Source organism: Propithecus coquereli, unplaced genomic scaffold, assembly GCF_000956105.1.
Source record: "Propithecus coquereli isolate 6110/MARCELLA unplaced genomic scaffold, Pcoq_1.0 Scaffold158, whole genome shotgun sequence".
Lineage (NCBI taxonomy): Eukaryota > Metazoa > Chordata > Mammalia > Primates > Indriidae > Propithecus > Propithecus coquereli.
In genome coordinates, this window is record NW_012140302.1 from 414438 (window position 1) to 432583 (window position 18146).

The following is an 18146-nucleotide window of genomic DNA, read 5'->3' on the forward strand; positions in this document are numbered from 1 at the left end:
TCTTGGGCTGGGGCCCTTGGCGCAGTGAGGCGGGGCCCCTCACCAGGACTCGCTGTGCTTCTCTGTGAAGACGCGGAGCAGGAAGTCGGCATCTTTGTGCGGCTCCAAGGTGGAGGGAATAATGATATACTCCCCCGGAGGCAGCCGCAGTTGTCTGCTCACCTCCCTCGAGTTGGCAAAGGTCTCTGAAAAGCCGTGGTCCTGATATTTCATGAAGAAGTCCTTCTTCAAGTGGATATCCTGGATGGTCTGAAACTATACGCGCCCTGGAGGTGGGTACAGGACTGGCGCGAGTGGTCAGGGACAGAGGGTCGCCCAAGGTGGACGGCCTGGTTGGGGAGGTTTGGAAGTAGCTATCTTCACCAACTGACCTGGCCTGAACCCCACCCAAGCAGTAGGCAATCCCAATATGGTGTCTTCCTTTCCCGACCCTATGGGGCCCTATGGGGCTGGAATCCTAAGCCGTGTTCCCCACAGCCTTTCACCAGATCCCACCCCTTGCCAATCCACATGCAACCAGGGCTACGGTAGGTGCCTGCTCAGGGACAAGCCCCACGTCTTCATCTTCCATACCTCCTTTGGGACCTGGGAAGGAGAGAGAGAGGAGGATCAGATCCCTAGGACGGTGAAGGGGCTCAGGCCTTTGGAAGCCAGGTGGGATGTGCATAGTGTGTGTGTGTGTGTGTGTGTGTGTGTGTGTGTGTGTGTGGCGGGGGGAGGGTGTTAAGGGCACTGGGACACTGATGATGGGGGGGGTGTGGGTTCTGGCATTAAGAATCCCTGAGGCTGGGCATGGTGGCTCATGTCTGCAAATCCAGCACTTTGGGAGACCAAGGCAGGAGGATCCCTTGAAACCAGGAGTTCAAGACTAGGCTGGGCAACATAGCAAGACCCTGCCTCTACCAGAAAAACAGAAGGATCCGTCAGCTTTGGAGGGTAAAGTACAATTTACACAAAGTTTCACGGGGGTAGTTTTTTTTTGTTTTTTTTTTTGAGACAGAGTCTCACTCTGTTGCCCTGGCTAGAGTGCCATGGCGTCATCCTAGCTCACAGCAACCTCAAACTCCTGGGCTCAAGCGAGCCTCCTGCCTCAGCCTCCCGAGTAGCTGGGACTACAGGCATGCGCCACCATACCCGGCTAATTTTTTCTATATATTTTTAGATGTCCAATTAATTTATTTATATTTTTAGTAGAGACGGGGTCTCGCTCTTGCTCAGGCTGGTTTCGAGCTCCTGAGCTCAAACGATCCACCCGATCTCGGCCTCCCAGAGAGCTAGGATTATAGGCGTGAGCCACCGCGCCCGGCCTACGGGGGTAGATTTTTATCACTCCAAGTTAAGGAGAGGAAACAGAATCCCAAAGAGGTGAGGAGATTTGTCCAACCTCGCACTACTAAAAAACTAAATAGCTGGGATGGTAATCTGGAGAGGATTTTCCAGAATGCTTTTTCACGGAACACTCAGATCCTGCAGGGAGTCAACAGGGGATTATTGGAGTTGAGGATCGAGGACAAGGAAGTTTGTGAAAAGGTGAGTTAAACCAAGCTAAATCGGTCGCTCTACTGCAGGGCCGCGTGGTCAGCGTCTTTCATGTGCTCGTGTGCACTGCAGAGCTCAGGCTGGAGTGGAGCCTTTCCTGACTTATCTAACTTTGAGAATGTTGTCTTGAGGCATGTCACTCCTAGGCCTGGTGGCCTCGTGGCCTAGGAGGAAGACAAGGCTTGTATTTGTTTTTGTTCACTATTGAACTCCTGGAGACTGGACGGGGGCCTGGCATATGGTAGTGGTCCATAAATACTTGTTTATATAAGTGAATGAACAAATGGCCATTTCTAGAATTTTGCAAAGCATAGTTTGGTGTAGGAAATGCTTGTCAGGGATGTCTTTTTGCTCCTGGACTTGGGGTAAATGCTGCTGGCGGGGCGGCTAGGGGGACATTTTCTGGGAACTGTGGAGAAGCCTGAGTGTCTGGGAATCAGGACACAGGCTCTGCCTCTGACCCTGGATGTGTGAGCTTGGGCAAGTGACCTCACCTCTCTGGCCCTCAAGCTCCTTCCTCATCCTCAAAGGTGTTCTTAAGGACTTTGGAACATTGTCTGGCACAAAGAATGTGCCAGCTAAGTGTTATAGATGAAAAAAAATCTGTGAAAGGAAAACTGCTGGCCCGGCTTCAAAAAGCACAAAGTGGCCGGGCGCCGTGGCTCATGCCTCTAATCCTAGCACTTTGGGAGGCTGAGGTGGGAGGATCCCTTGAGGCCAGCAGTTCAAGACCAGTCTGAGCAACATAGTGAGACTCATCTCTACAAAAAATTTAAAAATTTTACAGCAACAGAATACTCGATGCAAAAAAAAAAAAAAAAAAAAAATTAGCCAGGCATGGCACATGCCTGGAGTCCCAGCTGCTCAGGAGGTTGAGGCAAGAGCATCACTTGGGCCCAGGAGTTTGAGCTATGATGATACCACTGCACTCTAACCCGGGCAACAGAATGAGACCCTGTTTCAAGAAAAAAAAAGCACAAAGCACCACTCAAGAGTCAGGGCTGTGGAGCCTGCTGGAGCATGTCCCACTCCCAGGCAGGCAGTGACCCTGGGGAGGAAGGGTCCTAAAGGGGGCGAGGCCAGATGAGGGAGCGAAAGTGGCCGGGGGAGCCAGGCACCCACCGAGAAGATGACAAAGCCAATGGTCTGCAGCTGAGCCCCCTCTGGCCGTGCGTGCCGCCAGTTCTTCTGCATCAGGGCCACCAGGCAGGTGCAGACGACTGCATCATCCTCTGAGTCATCCTCTGGGTCGTCCTCCTCGGGGAGAAAGATCTTAAACTGGGGGTTGGTCCAGAATGTGTCTGTGGAGGAAGCAGGTCAGGATGGGTACGCTGGGGGCAGTGCTTGACCATGCCCTTCCCAGGGAGGACCCAGCTTCCCCAGCCACAGGGTAGTGGGATCTAACTGATCCCTGACCTCACGGACCCCGACCCCCGTGACCTTGTGCCCCAGGCCTGGTTTCGTAGCGAGTCTGTGGTCCCTCTCTCACCCCCGGCCCTCTGAACCCCCTCACCCACTGGGGTGGTTCCTGCAGCCCCCTGCGGTGCTGCCCCTACGCCAGTTGCCCTGGTAGAACGTGGTGTGCCAATAGCTCTTGCAGGCCCCGGAGAGCGCATCGGGTGTGAGGTTGCAGACCTCCAAGAGCGTGAAGTTGCTCAGGAAATCCTGGTAGGACATCCTGTGGCGGGGGTGGGGTAGAGCCTGTCAGCAGCACACTCACACCTGCAGGTCCCCGCGCCCCCACCCCCAGCCCTTTGAAAGGAAAACTGCTATGGGAGGCAGGCGCGGTGGGGAGGGCGGCAGGGGAGAGGAAGGACCGGTCCTGGGGGGAGTAGCAAGCCCACCCCAGCCACACTGACCAGAAGTCCCCGTCCTCCTTCCTGTGCAGCAGCTTTGTCACAATCTCTGGGGCCACCTCTTCCCACTCCCCGGAGCTGGAGCAGAGACAGGCCATGGAAGGAGAGGGGTGGGGGGTCGGGGGCACCTCCTTCCTCCCCACAGGGCTCCAGATTGCCTGCCCACTGGCGTCCTGAGCTAGGTGAAGAATCTAGAGGGAAGGCTTGCCCTGGTGCACAGATCGTCCTCACAGGCCGGACACCATCGATCCCTCCATGGCACTGCCATACTCGAGGTGTCCATTGTGTCCTCAGCCCACCCTTCACCTGGGTCAGGTGCACCTACTTGTCACTCCAGGCTCCGTTCCACTCAATCCGGCCCCAGGGATTCCGGACCCGAATCAGTGTTTCCATCTTGCCTCTGTAGGGGACCTGCGGGAGGGGGTCACAGGTCAGGGCACGGTGTTGCGGGGGGGAAGTCCTCTTCCTTCTTGTGGCCCTCAGGGCAGAGCACCGCTGCCAGGACTCACATCTTGAAGCCCAGTCACTGAGTAAGCGTGTCCCCTCACCAGCATCTTCTGGGTCATTGATTCCAATTCACTATTGCTGGTGACCTGCGGAACAGAGGGAAGGGCAGACATTCGGGGTCAGAGGGACAGGGGCCCCTGAAGAAAGGTGAGAACTCTCCAGGTTCGTTTTTTAAAAACTATTACACTTATTTTGAAATAATCGTAGGTTCACATGCAGTTGTACCAAGTTTCTCCCAGCAGTAACATCTGGCAAAAGTACAGCACAATATCAAAACCAGGATGTCGATATTGATATAACCCCTCAACTTTATACAGACTTCCCTAGTGCTGCTGTTAATAGCTTTACTAGTAGCATTTCCCTAGTTTTACTAGTGCTCATTTGCGTGTGTTCTATGTGATTTCATCACGTGTGTAATCTCGTGTAGCCACCAACACAGTCAAGCCAGCGGTCATTTCTATCACCACAGCGCCCCTCCTCGTGTTGCCCTGTTACCGCCCCACCCACCTCTTCGCACTACCCGCCTCCTGACGACCACTGATCTGTTCTCCATCTCCGTTATTTCGTCCTTTCAAGGATGGCACATAAATTGAATCGTACGCTGTGTAACCTTTTGGGGTTGGCTTTCTTCATCATTCAGCAGCATTCCCTGGAGAGCTGTTCTAGTTTTCTGCACATATCACAGTTCATTCCTTTCTATCGCTGAGTCCTAGTCCGTGCATATACTCACTGCAGTTTGTTTAACCACTTACTTGTTGAAGGACATTAGGTTGTTTCCCATTTTTGGCTATTAGGAATAAAGTTGCTGTAAACATTTTTGTACAGGCTTTTTGGGGACACAAGTCTCCATTTCTCTGGGTAAATGTCCAAGAATGGAATTGCTGGGTCATACAGCAGCACTGTAGGCTCATTTATTTATTCAAACAAATGTTTATCGGGTGCCTGTTGGAAGCTAGGCCCCTTCCTAAGTCCCAAGGCCCCACAGCAAGTGAGCCAAATAAGGTGACTGCCCTCATGGAGCGTGAGTGCCGTCTGGAGAAGACAGGCTGGGAATGCAAGATAGCTCCTCCCTTCCTCCTCCCCCCAGCCCTCTTTTAAGAGAAAAAAAAAGCAAGATAATTTCAGATCATGATAAATGTCTGGGAGAAAATCAAAACCAAGTAGAAAGTAAACAGGGTGGGGAGAGCTACTTTAGACTGGGAGGCAGGGAAAGCTTGTCTGAGGAAGGAGCAGTTGAGCTGAAACGTGAATGAGAAGGAGCTAGCCACGCGGGTGTGTGGAAAAGAGCCTCTTGGGGGAAAGCAACATCAGGTGCAAAGGCCCTGAGGCAGGAGCACACTTGGCTTACTTCAATGGAGCAGCCCATGAGGGAGGATCGATCCATGGCCTTTCTAAGGAGCCTCAGCATGTTCTTTGGGGGCCTGTGGAGCTGGAAGTTCTGGGCCACGCCCCCTGTGAAGTCCTCAAAGCCCTCCATTGTGCTGCCCCCTGACAGTGCTTCATAGGACCCGCTCAGCCTGTGGGCACAGAGGGGACATTGTTTGGGCTTGGGATGAGGTGTGAGCTTGGACAGCAGAGGGTGAAGTGAAGATGTGTCCTGCCTTCCCCTCCACCTCTTCCTCTTGATTCCAGCTGTCCCTGGCTCCCAGCACTCACTTGGCATAGGCTTTCTCCAGCAGGGCACCCCAGAACTCAGAGGTCTCAGGTGAGTGCAGGAACACCAGCTTGTTGTTCTTTGTGGGCAGCCGGTCATCCACCACCACGTCCACCCACTGCCCAAACTGCCAAATCTGTGGGCAGCAAGGGTGCCTCAGTGGGGCAGGGCCATCTGTCTGCCCCAGGGTCGCCCACCACACACATGCATGTACACACGCGCGCACACACACACACACACACACACACACACACACACACACCCCTTGCATGAAAACCTTGTCGTCCAAGCGCCTCCTGGTGGCCAGGCTCAGTGACACGCCAGTGTCTGTGGTCCCACGAACCAGAGTGGTTGACTAGTGAAGGGAAGGCAACGAAAAGCCTGAACCCCTCCAGATTCTGCCATGGCCTGCGGGGTGAACCCCCCCACCTCTTGATCACAGGCCCTCTTCTGAAAAAAGACAGCTGGACTGTAGGATCTCTGAGGTCTTAAAAACTCTTAATGATTCTCAGAAATATTTTATGCCATGGAGAATTTGTCCACATGTTGCTAAATGAAAGGGGCAGGTAACAGAATTTATGTGACAGAGACTACCAATGTTACACACACACACACACGCATATACATAATTAATCAGAAGGAGAGAAGGAAAAGGGAGGAGGAGGATGGCAAACTGATAACAACTGTTTTCTTTTTGGGCTTAAAAATATTAGCTTACATGGTTTCTTTTGTGAGCAGATAATTCTCTTATAATGAGGCGAAAACCCACGCTAATAAATGTTGTTTTTCAAAAGGGAAAAAGGTAAATTTCAAAGCACAAATGCATTTTCTCTCTCTCTCTCTCTCACACAAACACACATACACGCCACAAAGTGACTCTGGCTCTCAAATTGCCCTTCACCTGGAAGTGGAAGATGCCAGCGTAATTTCTCCTGAAGCCCTGGCCCCTGGGCACCACGCGGTACAGCAGTTTGGGGCACGTGGTGAGGGAGCCGATGGCAGCCAGCAGCCAGCAGTCTCCTGGAAAGACAGGCAGGGCTTTGCCGCTTGAGCACCCCGCTTGTGTGGGGACCCCAGAATCCAAGTCCCAGAGGAGCCGGAGCCTGGCCCCATCCCCATCCCTGCCCCCCAGCAGAGACACGCCTTCCCTCAGCACTCCCTGTAGAGCCTTGAGGAAGGAGGCAAACGGGGAAGGCTGAGGTCAGAGGGACGGGCTCTGGGGAGGTGAGTGTCTGTATGTTTTCGTTTATGGGAGAGATTCACAAATTAGAGCCGCATGCTTTTGTTTTTTGGAGTTTGCGGAGGGGGTATTTTGGGCCTCAGGGTCTTGCTCCCCGCTCTGGAACCTGCTTTCTTTGGGAGAGAGCTGATACTCTCCCACCCCTTGAACAAATCTGGTCACTTCCCCCAAGCCCCCCACCCCCCGCCCCCGTGAGTACACTGGTGTGGCCGTGAAGGTCCCAGATGTCTCTCCATCACACCCCACATTATATTGGAGACTCAGGGGGGTCTCCTGTACCCCAGCGGGGTCCCTGGAGCTGGGCGCTGATGGGGCACAGGGGCAGTGTCCCTGGCCTGTGGGGGAAGAGCGCCGTGAGTCAGCCATTGCTATCTATCTCCCGGGCATCTCAGCCCTCACTGGGGGCGCCGGGGGCAGGGTGGTGGACACCCCAGGCCAGGCCGAGGCTGAGGGCACTGGGAAACTGCTGCGATTACCAAGTGGCCTCCTGGCTGCCTGGGGAGGCAGAGGGCGGGAAAGGAAGGGTAAGGATGCTCCAATCCCCGTCGCCATCAGGGTGACTGGGGAGAAGCCAGTTCTCCCCGCCCATGGCCCAGTGCCTCTCCAGCCCAGTGAGCCTCAGCAGCAGCCCTGGGGCGTGAGGTCTCCTGGCCTCTGCCCTGCCCACACCCCATCCTTTCCTCAGCCCCAGTGGGGACAGAATTCAGTCCCAGAGGAAGCCCACCCTGGCCTTCTCCGTAAAGAGGGGTTTGGAGGAAACTGTGGACCAGGACCAGGCGCAGGGAGGAGGGTCTGTCCCTGGGCTGTCTATGGGAGCCTGGAGGGAGTGGGCTGAGTGGACCCTGTGGCTCCCCGATTTGACACCCGAAACCGAGCAGGTTCTAGCACCTGTGGTGGTTTCAGAATATGTCCACAAAGTCTTTGACCATCCTGCCCTCAAAAGGTAGGGCCTAATTCCCCTCCCCTTGAGTGTGGGCCAGTTTCAGTGCTAGCTTCTAACAAATGTAATATGGCGGAAGTGATGGCGTGTGACTCCTGAGACTAGGTCATAAAAGGCATCATGGCTTCCGCCTTGTCCTCTCTCTTGGCCCATTCACTCTGGGGGAGCCAGCTCACGTGTTGTGCACACACTCAAGCAGCCCTGTGGAGCAGCCTGTATGCCAAGGAACTGAGGCCTCCTGCCGCGTGAGTGCGCTATCTGGGAGCAGATCCAGCAGCCCCAGCCAAGCCTCCGGATGACCACAGCCCCAGCTGACATCTCCTCTGCAGCCTCATGACAGATCCCGAACCAGACCCACCCGGCTATGCTGCCTCTGAATTTCTGACCCACAGAAAATGTGAGATAAGAAATGTTTGTTGTGACTTAAGTCACTAAGTCTTAATTAGTCATGTAGCCACAAATAACCAATATATCCGTCCAGCTCATCCCCAGACCCAGACTGCAGCAGGGGTGGGGGGCATCTAGACTCGGGAGGGGCAGGGAGGGTGCAGAAGCCGGTTGTCTGAACCTGGGGGGTCTCTGTTTTCCAGCCTCAGAAGATACCCTGGAGGATCGCTTGAGTCCAGGATTCGGAGGCTGCAGTTAGCCATGACGACGCCACTGTGCTCTAGCCTGGGTGACAGAGTGAGACCCTGTCTCAAAAATAAAAAATACCCTGCTTTCCTAACGCTCTTCCCAGATTCACCCCTCCACACGGTAGAGACCATCTTCCTGCACCCCACTCACCAAGCACCCCCTGACAGATGTCTGTCGGAGAGACCCCATCGGCGATGAATAGAGGGTTGCTGGTGATGTCCTACAGTGAAGCAATAAAGGTTTCAGGAGGCCCAGGACGCCCTGTCCCTGCCTCCCTCCCACCTTTACTGGGGAAGGATGCCTACCTCCAAGTTCTAGGGGAACCGATAAGGGGAGAGGGAGAGGGTGCAGGGCCAGTTTGGCATAGCCATGGGTTGTGATAGCAAAGGCGGGTGAGTGACTTCCCAATCGTTAACTGGGAGGTTTGGCCTCAGCCTGTTCGGAACTGCACCTCCTGCACCCAGCCCCCTCTGGTGGAGCCCAGTGCCAGGGTCAGCATAGGGTGGTGGGGGACTGGGGATTATAGAAATGACTGGGAGTCACTACAAGCCCCTCCACCCACGCCTCGCCTTCCAATGCCCACCTTGGGCCGCTGCCAGGAGATGTTTTGAACATTCTTGGAGTTGGGGCCTAGTTCCTTGAAGCCCAGTGAGCTGGGTTTGGCAGGGAATAAGGGGTCTTCAAACAGCTCCCCGTTCCTTAGACAGGCTGCTTGCAGCTCCTCGAAGCTCTGGTTTCCATAGTTCTGGGCATTGTTGTGTTGGCCCACACCCTTGGCCTTGAGTCGACTGCTGTTTATGTGAGCCACCATTCCCTTACTGGGAAAAGTGGGCTCTGCTTAGTAATGAAAAGACAAGTAACCCAATTAAAAAACAGGATAGGTATTTCTCAGAAGAAGATATGCAAATGACCAGTAATCACATGAAGAAATAACATCATTAGTCAGGGAAATAAAAATCAGGACCACGATGAAATGAAGACCACTTCACACCCACTAAGATGGCTATAATAAAAAGATAATAACAAGTGTTGGCAAACACTTGGAGAAATTGGAATCCTCATACATTGCTGGTGGGAATGAACATGGTGTGGCCACTTTGGAAAACAGTCTGGTGGCAGCTTAAACTGTTAAACGTAAATGTGACCCAGCAATTCTACTTCTAGGTAAATACCCAAGAGAAATGAAAATATGTGCCCATGCGAAAACTTATACACAAATGTTCATGGCAGCATTATTCATAATAGCGAAAAAGTGGGAAAAAACCTCTGATGTCCATCGGCTGATGAATGGACAAAATGCGGACGGTACATGCAATGGAATGATATCCAACCACACAGAGAACCGAGGCAGTGATGCATGCTGCAACACGGAAGAACCTTACGAACATGCTAAGCTGAAAAAGCCAGTCCCAGAGAACCCCATATTGTATGATTCCATTTATATAAAATGTCTGAAATTGGCAAATCTAGATAGAAACGGAAAGTATATTAGTGGTTGCCTAGGGCTTAGGGGGATGGGGAACTGGAAGTCGATGGCTAAAGGATATGATCTAAGTCATCTAAAATGATCTAAAATTGCTTGTGGTGATGGATGCATAACTCTGTGCATATACTGAAAGCTATGAAATTGATACCTTAATGGGCGAATTGTATGGTATGTGAATTCTATTTCAATGAAGCTGTTAAAAAAATAGCCTCCAGACCACCCAAACAGACACCGCCTTTTGGGGAGAGTGGCAATAATGGAGTGTAGAGGGCAGGAGGGCAGGGGGCCCCCAGGCTGCAGGGGGTGGGTGGGGCGAGTTAGGGAATGGCCCAGCAGGGGCGGGGGTGGGTGAGTCTCACAGTGAAAGTCAGGCTGGCTGATAGACCCTGAGCCAGCCCGGTAGCTGGGGACTCAGGAGCTCTGTCGTCCCTCCGCCCCCAGGGGGACTGCAACCTGCTTACATCCCTTCCTGAGGATCGCCCCCTACCCTCCCACGCACACACAGCTGACTCCCCCGTCACCACCAGCAGATGGGGTGAAGAGAAAGAGGCCAGGGGAGAAGAGAGTGAGGGAGGAGCAAGAGGAGGCCACAGAGTCGCCATCTGTGCTACTGGCACATGCACCCTGGGGCCTGCTCTCCCTCAGTCTCCTGTGTTCTCTGCTGGCCCTGGAACGAGAAAGAGATTGGGGGCGGGGAGGAAGGACGCAGTGTAAGTTAGACAGAGCCCAGCTGAGGCCAGGGGTGTGGGAGGAGTCAGAGCTAGAAAGGAAGAGGGCAGCTGCAGGGAGGGGCAGGAGGTCCTGGCATTGTTTAGAGGTGAGACCCTATGGAGCCCACAGAGGGGGTAGTTCCCCAGGGGATCTCAGTTATCCTTCCTCCCCTAAGTGAATGGAACAAGGTCACTAGTCCTGACAGTACTGAGTGTGCTCTGTGCTGGGCCCACCAGCCCCGGAAGATAGGTACCTGCAATGCCCCGGTGACCAGAAAAGGAAGCAGGGGCTAAGTAGCTTGCCCAGGGTCATGGAGTAAGTGTTGGGTGTGGGATGAAGTCTGATGCAGATCCCAGACTCAATCTGCAACCTCCATCCTACAGTGCCTCCCGAGGGGAAGGGAAACGCTTCTCCTTAGCCCAAGGCTGGCAGAGCCAGCGCCATCTTTGTTAACTAAGGGCATCCCTGGGCCATTTGCTGCTGGACTTATCTCTTGATACGCCCCTACTCTTGCCACTGCCCCAAACTGGTAGACCCATTCTGTTCCACGAGTGCCTCCTCAGGAATTCCCTAGGTCCAGTAATGACCCCCTGTCCACCAAGTTCCCAACACAGCTGTGTGACACATCAAGACAGTCGCAGAGTCCTTCACAGGGAATTCCCCTCATGGGGCCTTAATTTCCATCGCCACCATCACTGTCCTAGGCCAAAGCCTCTAAGGCACGCCCTGGACCCCAAGTTGCTTCTTGGCTCCTGAAGACCCTCTCCAATCATCACATATGCTGCCCCTGCCACACGCCACATCAACCTCCTTTGAGTGAGGTTTTGAACCCCTTACTTCTTCCGGCACTTTCCAGGACATAACTTCGCCAGTAGGATAAAGCCAGTGCCAGAGCCTCCTCCAGCCCTGGGCTCACCACTCCTGGCACAAACCCATCCCTTTGCCCCTCCTCTGTGTTGCAGTCCAAGGGAGACCCTGCCCGTCCAACCAGCTCTCCTGAGCACTGCATCCCAGAAGAGACGGTCCTCCAGCAGTCTCCTGCATCCCCTCCCGCCAGTCTCCTCCCCACAGCTCAAATTCCAAACTGAGCTCATTTTCTTCCTCTCACTTCCCCCAAGCTAGAGACCTGGGGAATCTTCCTAGAGCCTCCCTCCCTGCCCTACTCATTCACTATATCCTTTAATCATCAATTGTGCTCCCCTAGCCTCTCTCCTGTCCTCCTCCTCTGAACTGCCTGCGATGGGGCTGCCCGGGTGTGGATCTGCATCGCAGTGCAGTAAGTGCGTGGACTCGGAAGGTAAACATCCCCTAACAGTGAGGCCTCCCACGCATGTTGCTTAATCTCCCCCTGCCTTGGCTTCTCCATCTGGGAAATGGGGTGATGATGTTCTAGGGCATTTGCAATGGTTTCCGGCACAAAACTTATTCAAGAGGTTGACCTTAAATAGCAAAAATCTAGGCAAGAAGAATAATTTCTTAACTGGACCCTTTCCTCTAACCTCCTCCTTCCCCACTGGTTCTCCACATTGTTGGCTGAGATGTTTAAAAGGCAAACCTGATGAGAGAGAGCCCCCTCCCCACACTTCAGATGGCTCTGCCCTTGTTAGCAGGACAGACCCAAACCCTATGGGGACTGCCTCATTCCTCAGTGGCCTCAGACTGTTCCCATCGCTGTGCCTCCACCTGCAATCATTCCTGATCCCACGCACACACTGTGTCCACTGGGGAAAGTCCTGTTGGCTTCCCAGTCCCTGTTCAACTCATCACTGCTTACCTGCTCCGAGTTACCTGTCTGTCTCCTTCCTCTATCGCCATAGTGCTTGGCCCCCCAGTGGGGCTCAGAAATGCTTTCAATAAATGAAGGAATGAAGGAGTGCCTTGCTCTGCACTGGAGTCATTGTTCGTGCTTCCTTTCTCCTGTCCCTGCCTTACTCCCTGTCCTGCCATCACCCGACATGCTCTCTATTTTATTTATTTTCTGCCTCCCTCATGCATGAAAGCTCACGAGGGCAGGGATTTGTGTCTGTTTTGTTTGCTGCTGCAGTCCCGCTGCTGTATTGAGCAGATGCCCAACAAATACTTTGAAAGATATTCCCTGGCAGCTCCGGAAGGGAGGAGGTTTGCGCCTGTTGGTTTTCCCACTGGAAGATGGCCTGATGACCATCTGTGAAGGGGTGGGTGGGTGTGTGGCTCATCCCTGGAATCCCCACTTGGTTAGGGGGAACCCCTAGCAAGGACCCTCCCAGAACAGGTAACTGGTAAATGGTAGGTCCTACGGACTCCAACCCAGCACCGCCCACACACTCATGCCTACACTGGGGACCAGGGACGAAGGTGCAGTGTTGGTGTGGGGCATGAACAAAGATACTGGGGTCCCTTTGGGTCCCCTGGGCCTGGAGCCTTCTGGCTCCCACTGAGAAAAATTTATTGGTCTCAAGAATCAGGTTGAAGAAGGACCCAGGATCCTGTCCTTTGCTTCTTCCACAGAGCCCATGTCTTATGATGAGAAGAGATTAGGAATTCGCCCTCAGCTGCAAGAGCAGCTAGCGCTTACATGGCATTTATAAGAATGACAATAGTTAGCAGTGTCTGGGGGCTCACCCCCTGCCTGGCACCGCTCCCAACACTCTACCTGCATTAGCTCACTGAATCCTCACAACAACCCTGTCGGGCAGGCGTATTGCTACCACTTCCCCGCTGCAGGTGCAGAAACTGGGGCACAGAAGGTTGAACCTTCTCAAGGCCGCATGCTCGGTGGGCAGATGGGTGCATGCTCTTGCCCATCACTGCCCGGCTGGGAGGCAGCCACGCGGGAGGCAGAGCTGTCTGGAGAGAGGCATGAGAGAGGCCAGCAGGCCAGTGTCTCCCTCTGTCCATCTGACTACAATTTCTGTGCGGTCTGTGGTCTTTGTTAGTCACTTCTCTGTGGGGGGCAGCCAGAGGGGCATTGAGGATACATACAGGTGTTGGAAACGGATGGGGAAGGCAGCTTATTCCCCTTTAGCAGATCTCTTGCCCTGGGCTGCACGGAAGCCAGAGCAGTTTGCTGTGTGACCTGGGCACGTTGCCTCTCAGCCTTGGTTTCCTCACCTATGTAAAGAGGCTGCTTTATATTTAATACCTGAAGGGTGTTTGGGGATTGAATAATGCAACATATGTGAAAAAGACTGGCGTTTAGCAGGCTCTCAGAGAACGTTACTCGCTGTCTCCCCCAACCTAGCTGGTCCACGGGTGTGTGCCGAGCTCCCGTGAGGATCACACAGGCCCCTGCTCTGCATCGCGGATGCACCCTCCCTCGTAGGACTTAATGATAACGGTGACATCACTCAACATATCGGGGTCATCTCTGTGCTTGTCTCTCTCTGCCACTAGGTCTGAGCTCCTGAGAGCAAACCCCAGCTCACCTCAGACACGTTGTCTGGAGGATTTATTCTGGGCTGGGAACTGAGGGGTCAGAAGCACCCCCACATGAGCTCCGAGAGGATCCCGCAGGGTCCCTCCCCAGGCTAAGTCCCACGGGCCACAGAGACGGGGAGCAGCAGGTGCCAGGGAACGAGGCCCCCAGGCTGGGTGGGATAATCAGGGAGGTCTGGTGGGTAACTGTTCCTTTCCCCTGCTCTGAGTTCATCCCCCGACTCCGCAGTGGTGGGTGCACTGTGAATTCCTGGTTCTGGAAGAATCCAGTTGGGGAGTGGGGAAGAGGGTGGGTGGAGCCAGAATCTGGGAGCTGTCCCTCCACTTTCCTCTCCACTTTTCTCAAACCCTCTCTCTTTTTTTTTTTTTTTTTTTTTTTGAGACAGAGTCTCACTGTGTTGCCCGGGCTAGAGTGCCGTGGCATCATCCTAGCTCACAGCAACCTCAAACTCCTGGGCTCAAGCGATCCTCCTGCCTCAGCCTCCTGAGTAGCTGGGACTACAGGCATGCGCCACCATGCCCGGCTAATTTTTTCTGTGTATTTTTAGTTGTCCAATTAATTTCTTTCTAATTTTAGTAGAGACGGGGTCTCGCTCTTGCTCAGGCTGGTTTCGAACTCCTGAGCTCAAACAATCCACCCGCCTCGGCCTCCCAGAGAGCAGGATTACAGGTGTGAGCCACTGTGCCCGGCCTCAAACCCTCTCTCTTGCAACCCAAGCCCTCAGATTCTCTCAGAAATGCTAGAGGAAGCTTCCTGAGTTGTTCAGGCCATGGGAAAATGAATACGAGTGTGCGTGTGTGTCAGGGGGTCAGTGTGGGGAGGAGAGGGTAAGTGAGTGACTTATTTCCTTGTCCAAAGAGATCGAGAAGGGTTGGACCATCAGGACCAAACAGTGGAGCCCCCACAGATGAAGAGTGCTCTGGAGGAGGGGTGAGGACTGAACACTTCGGTTTTACCCTGTGATCTTTACCTGCGAAGAAACTGGCGGGTCAGGAATGACCTTGCCCATCTGACCTGGGTGGAAGCCAGGGCCTCCCCAGAGAGGTTAAGTCAGAGCCCCCCCAGGGAATACTTGGCAATGTCCAGAGACATTTTTGGTTGTCATCACTGGGGCTGGGGGAGCCACTGGCATCTAGTAGGTAGGGGCTGGGGGTGCTGCTAAACATCCTACAAGGCACAGGGCAGCCCTCACAACAAAGAGTATTCTGGCCTAAAATGTCGAGTGCCAAGGTTGAGAAACCTGGATTAAGTGAATGGTCTAAGGCGACCCACACAGTGAGGTGAACTGCTCCATGACCTTCCACTATGGGATCACTCCCAGGGGGCCTCTACCCTGGCTGCCCCCAGGACTGGGGTGGGGAGCTCTCCCAGGGGTGTGGAGAACATCTGAGGGCAGACCAAGGCGATGAAGTTTCCATCTTACCTTCCTTGTCTCCCTGGAGCCCTCTGCACCCTGGTGGTCACTCAGCCCAAGGAGTGATTTTTAATTGCTTAAACCTACAATTGCAGTCCCCAGGGGCTGAGCTCCTTCCTCAGCTCCGACTGGCAGGGAGGCTTACACGCCCATACGCACCACCACAGATGTCATCAAAACTCTAGAGGGTCTCCAGAGAGGGAGACGGAGCAAAGCCCCATCACCTGGGCCAGGGTCCCAGGCAAGCTGAGACAGACCGACCAAGGTGCCTGCGGGAAGCACAGGCTGATGGCCAGAGCAATACACCAGCCCCCTTATCTGCGCGGGATGCGTTCCAAGGCCCCCAGTGGATGCCCGAGACCACGGATAGTAATCCCATATATGCTATGTCTTTTCTTAGAAATACATACCCATGATAGAGTTGAACTTATAAGTTAGGCACAGGAAGAGATTTACAACCAAAACTAATAATAAAAAAGAATAATTATAACAATATACTGTAGTAAAAGTTATATGAATGTAGTCTTTCTCTCTCTCAAATATCTTAATATTTTCAGACCACAGTTGACTGTAGATAAATAAAGGCACAAAAAGTGCAACTGAAGATTAAGGGGGGGACCACTGGATATTAAAAGGCATGAATGGAGGCTGGGCGCGGTGGCTCACACCTGTAATCCTGCTCTCTGGGAGGCCGAGGCAGGCGGATCGTTCTGAGCTCAGGAGTTCGAAACCAGCCTGAGCAAGAACGAGATCCTGTCTCTACTAAAAATAGAAGGAAATTAATTGGACAACTAAAAATATATAGAAAAAAAATTAGCCGGGCATGGTGGCGCGTGCCTGTGGTCCCAGCTACTTGGGAGGCTGAGACAGGAGGATCGCTTGAGCCCAGGAGTTTGAGGTTGCTGTGAGCTAGGCTGACGCCACGGCACTCGCCCCAGGCAAGAGAGTGAGACTCTGTTTCAAAAAAAAATAAATAAAAATAAAAGGCGTGAATGGGTAGGAAGCTTTCTGTCTCTGTGCATATCCTGTCTTTTACATCAGTCTGGGCACCTGTACTTTTTTTTTAAACTACATCGATTTTATTTTATTTTATTTTATTTTTTTGAGACAGAGTCTCACTGTGTTGCCTGGGCTAGAGTGCCGTGGCGTCATCCTAGCTCACAGCAACCTCAAACTCCTGGGCTCAAGCGATCCTCCTGTCTCAGCCTCCTGAGTAGCTGGGACGACAGGCACGCGCCACCATGCCCGGCTAATTTTTTTTCTATATATTTTTAGTTGTTCAATTAATTTCCTTCTATTTTTAGTAGAGACGGGATCTCGTTCTTGCTCAGGCTGGTTTCGAACTCCTGAGCTCAGACAATCTGCCCGCCTCAGCCTCCCACAGAGCTAGGATTACAGGCGTGAGCCACCGCGCCCGGCCTATTTTATTTTTTTAATTAACAAAAATTGCATATGTTTGTCATGTACTACATGGTGTTTTGAAATATGTATACATTGTGGCATGGCTCCGTAGAGCTAATTAACATCTGCATGACCTCACATACTGATCATTTTTTGTGGTGAGAGGACTTAATCTACTCTCTTAGTGATTTTCAAAATACAGTACATTGCTATTCGGGGACCTGCAAATTTACGGACAGCTCGAATTCCAGAGCTGGGAGGAAACTCAGATGTTGTCCCAGGAAACTTCTGGGGAGCAGGGACTGGGTTTGGGATCTCCTGCTGTGCCTACTTCCTGGGGTGGTAAACAGTGAGGGCTGGAGAAGCTGGGAGGCTGGATCCAGCCCCTTATAGGGGAACTCCAGCTTCCCCCAATCCCCTACCCCCCATGCTGAGGGTGAGGCCCAGGGCTGAGCCCTTCTGCTGGCTGAGCATGGCTGCCCTCTGACCCCCCAGCCCCCAGAAGAACAACTCAGCTCTGCCCAGCCCTGCCCCGCTAGGCGAGCCCACCCTACCCCAGATACTGTAGTCTGGCCCCCAGGCCTCCTGCCACCCTCTTGGGTGTCTGATCTGCCTGGACCGAGGGACTGCTTTTCTAGGCATGGGAAAGGTTTCCTCTGTTCCCTGAGGTTTTCTTCTCTAATGACTGCTTGGGCTTCCTCACACAAGCCCTTTTCCCGGGCAGCCATGACGATGGGAGGGCTGGTCCGCTCCTCTCCCACTTCCAACCCCTCCGTGGAGGGAAGGAGGAAGGTTCCTGCCCTGGCCTACCACCCTGTCTGGCCATCAGCGGCCTGCTCTTTCCCAAACAGTCAGAGGAAGAGGCCTGGTTCCCGCCTTAGGGAGCACCCAGTGTGATGGAGGAGTCACAGTCCCCATCCTCAAGGGGCACCCAGTCTGAAGGAGACACAGCCCCTTCCCTGGGGGAGGCCTTGGTCTGCAGGAGTGCAGGAGTGAGATGACGCCCCAGTAGCACCCACCTGGGGAGTACAGCATGCTGGCAGCTAGCATGGAGCTTGACAGTTGAAGGTTCTGGGGGGAGGGGGAGAAGAGAGCCTCCCCGCAGAACTCTCTAATTGCAGTGGGATTCCTAGGTCAGTGGCCTGTTTAACAGCTGCCTTCCCCTTCTCTCCTTCCCATCTGTCCCCCACAGACTGTCACTGCCAGCAACCCAGTTCCTCCCATCAGGCCAGTCTCGGTCCCCCAGCCTAGGTCACCCCTGCTTCAGAGACAGAGGACCCAGCACGCCCACCCTGGGCGACCTCCACGAGCTTGGCCATCCTCACTGTACCATCTGGCCATGGCCAC

The 18146-nt window shown here is 53.6% G+C and overlaps 1 protein-coding gene across 1 annotated transcript in view; it reads right to left on the minus strand.

The window, feature by feature from the left end:
- Positions 1-10491, minus strand: part of CAPN11 (calpain 11) — a 13233-nt gene extending 2742 nt beyond the window's left edge. The window contains exons 1-13 of the mRNA XM_012640817.1: positions 10470-10491; positions 8956-9206; positions 8523-8592; positions 6458-6576; positions 5559-5692; positions 5251-5419; positions 3905-3988; positions 3721-3806; positions 3399-3473; positions 3057-3217; positions 2662-2840; positions 574-585; positions 44-255 (exon numbers count right to left, since the gene is read on the minus strand). Of these exons, the coding sequence (XP_012496271.1) occupies positions 44-255; positions 574-585; positions 2662-2840; positions 3057-3217; positions 3399-3473; positions 3721-3806; positions 3905-3988; positions 5251-5419; positions 5559-5692; positions 6458-6576; positions 8523-8592; positions 8956-9183 (1529 nt within the window). The 5' untranslated portion in view covers positions 9184-9206; positions 10470-10491. The remainder of the gene's footprint in view (positions 1-43; positions 256-573; positions 586-2661; positions 2841-3056; positions 3218-3398; positions 3474-3720; positions 3807-3904; positions 3989-5250; positions 5420-5558; positions 5693-6457; positions 6577-8522; positions 8593-8955; positions 9207-10469) is intronic.
- Between the last annotated feature and the right edge of the window lie 7655 nt (positions 10492-18146).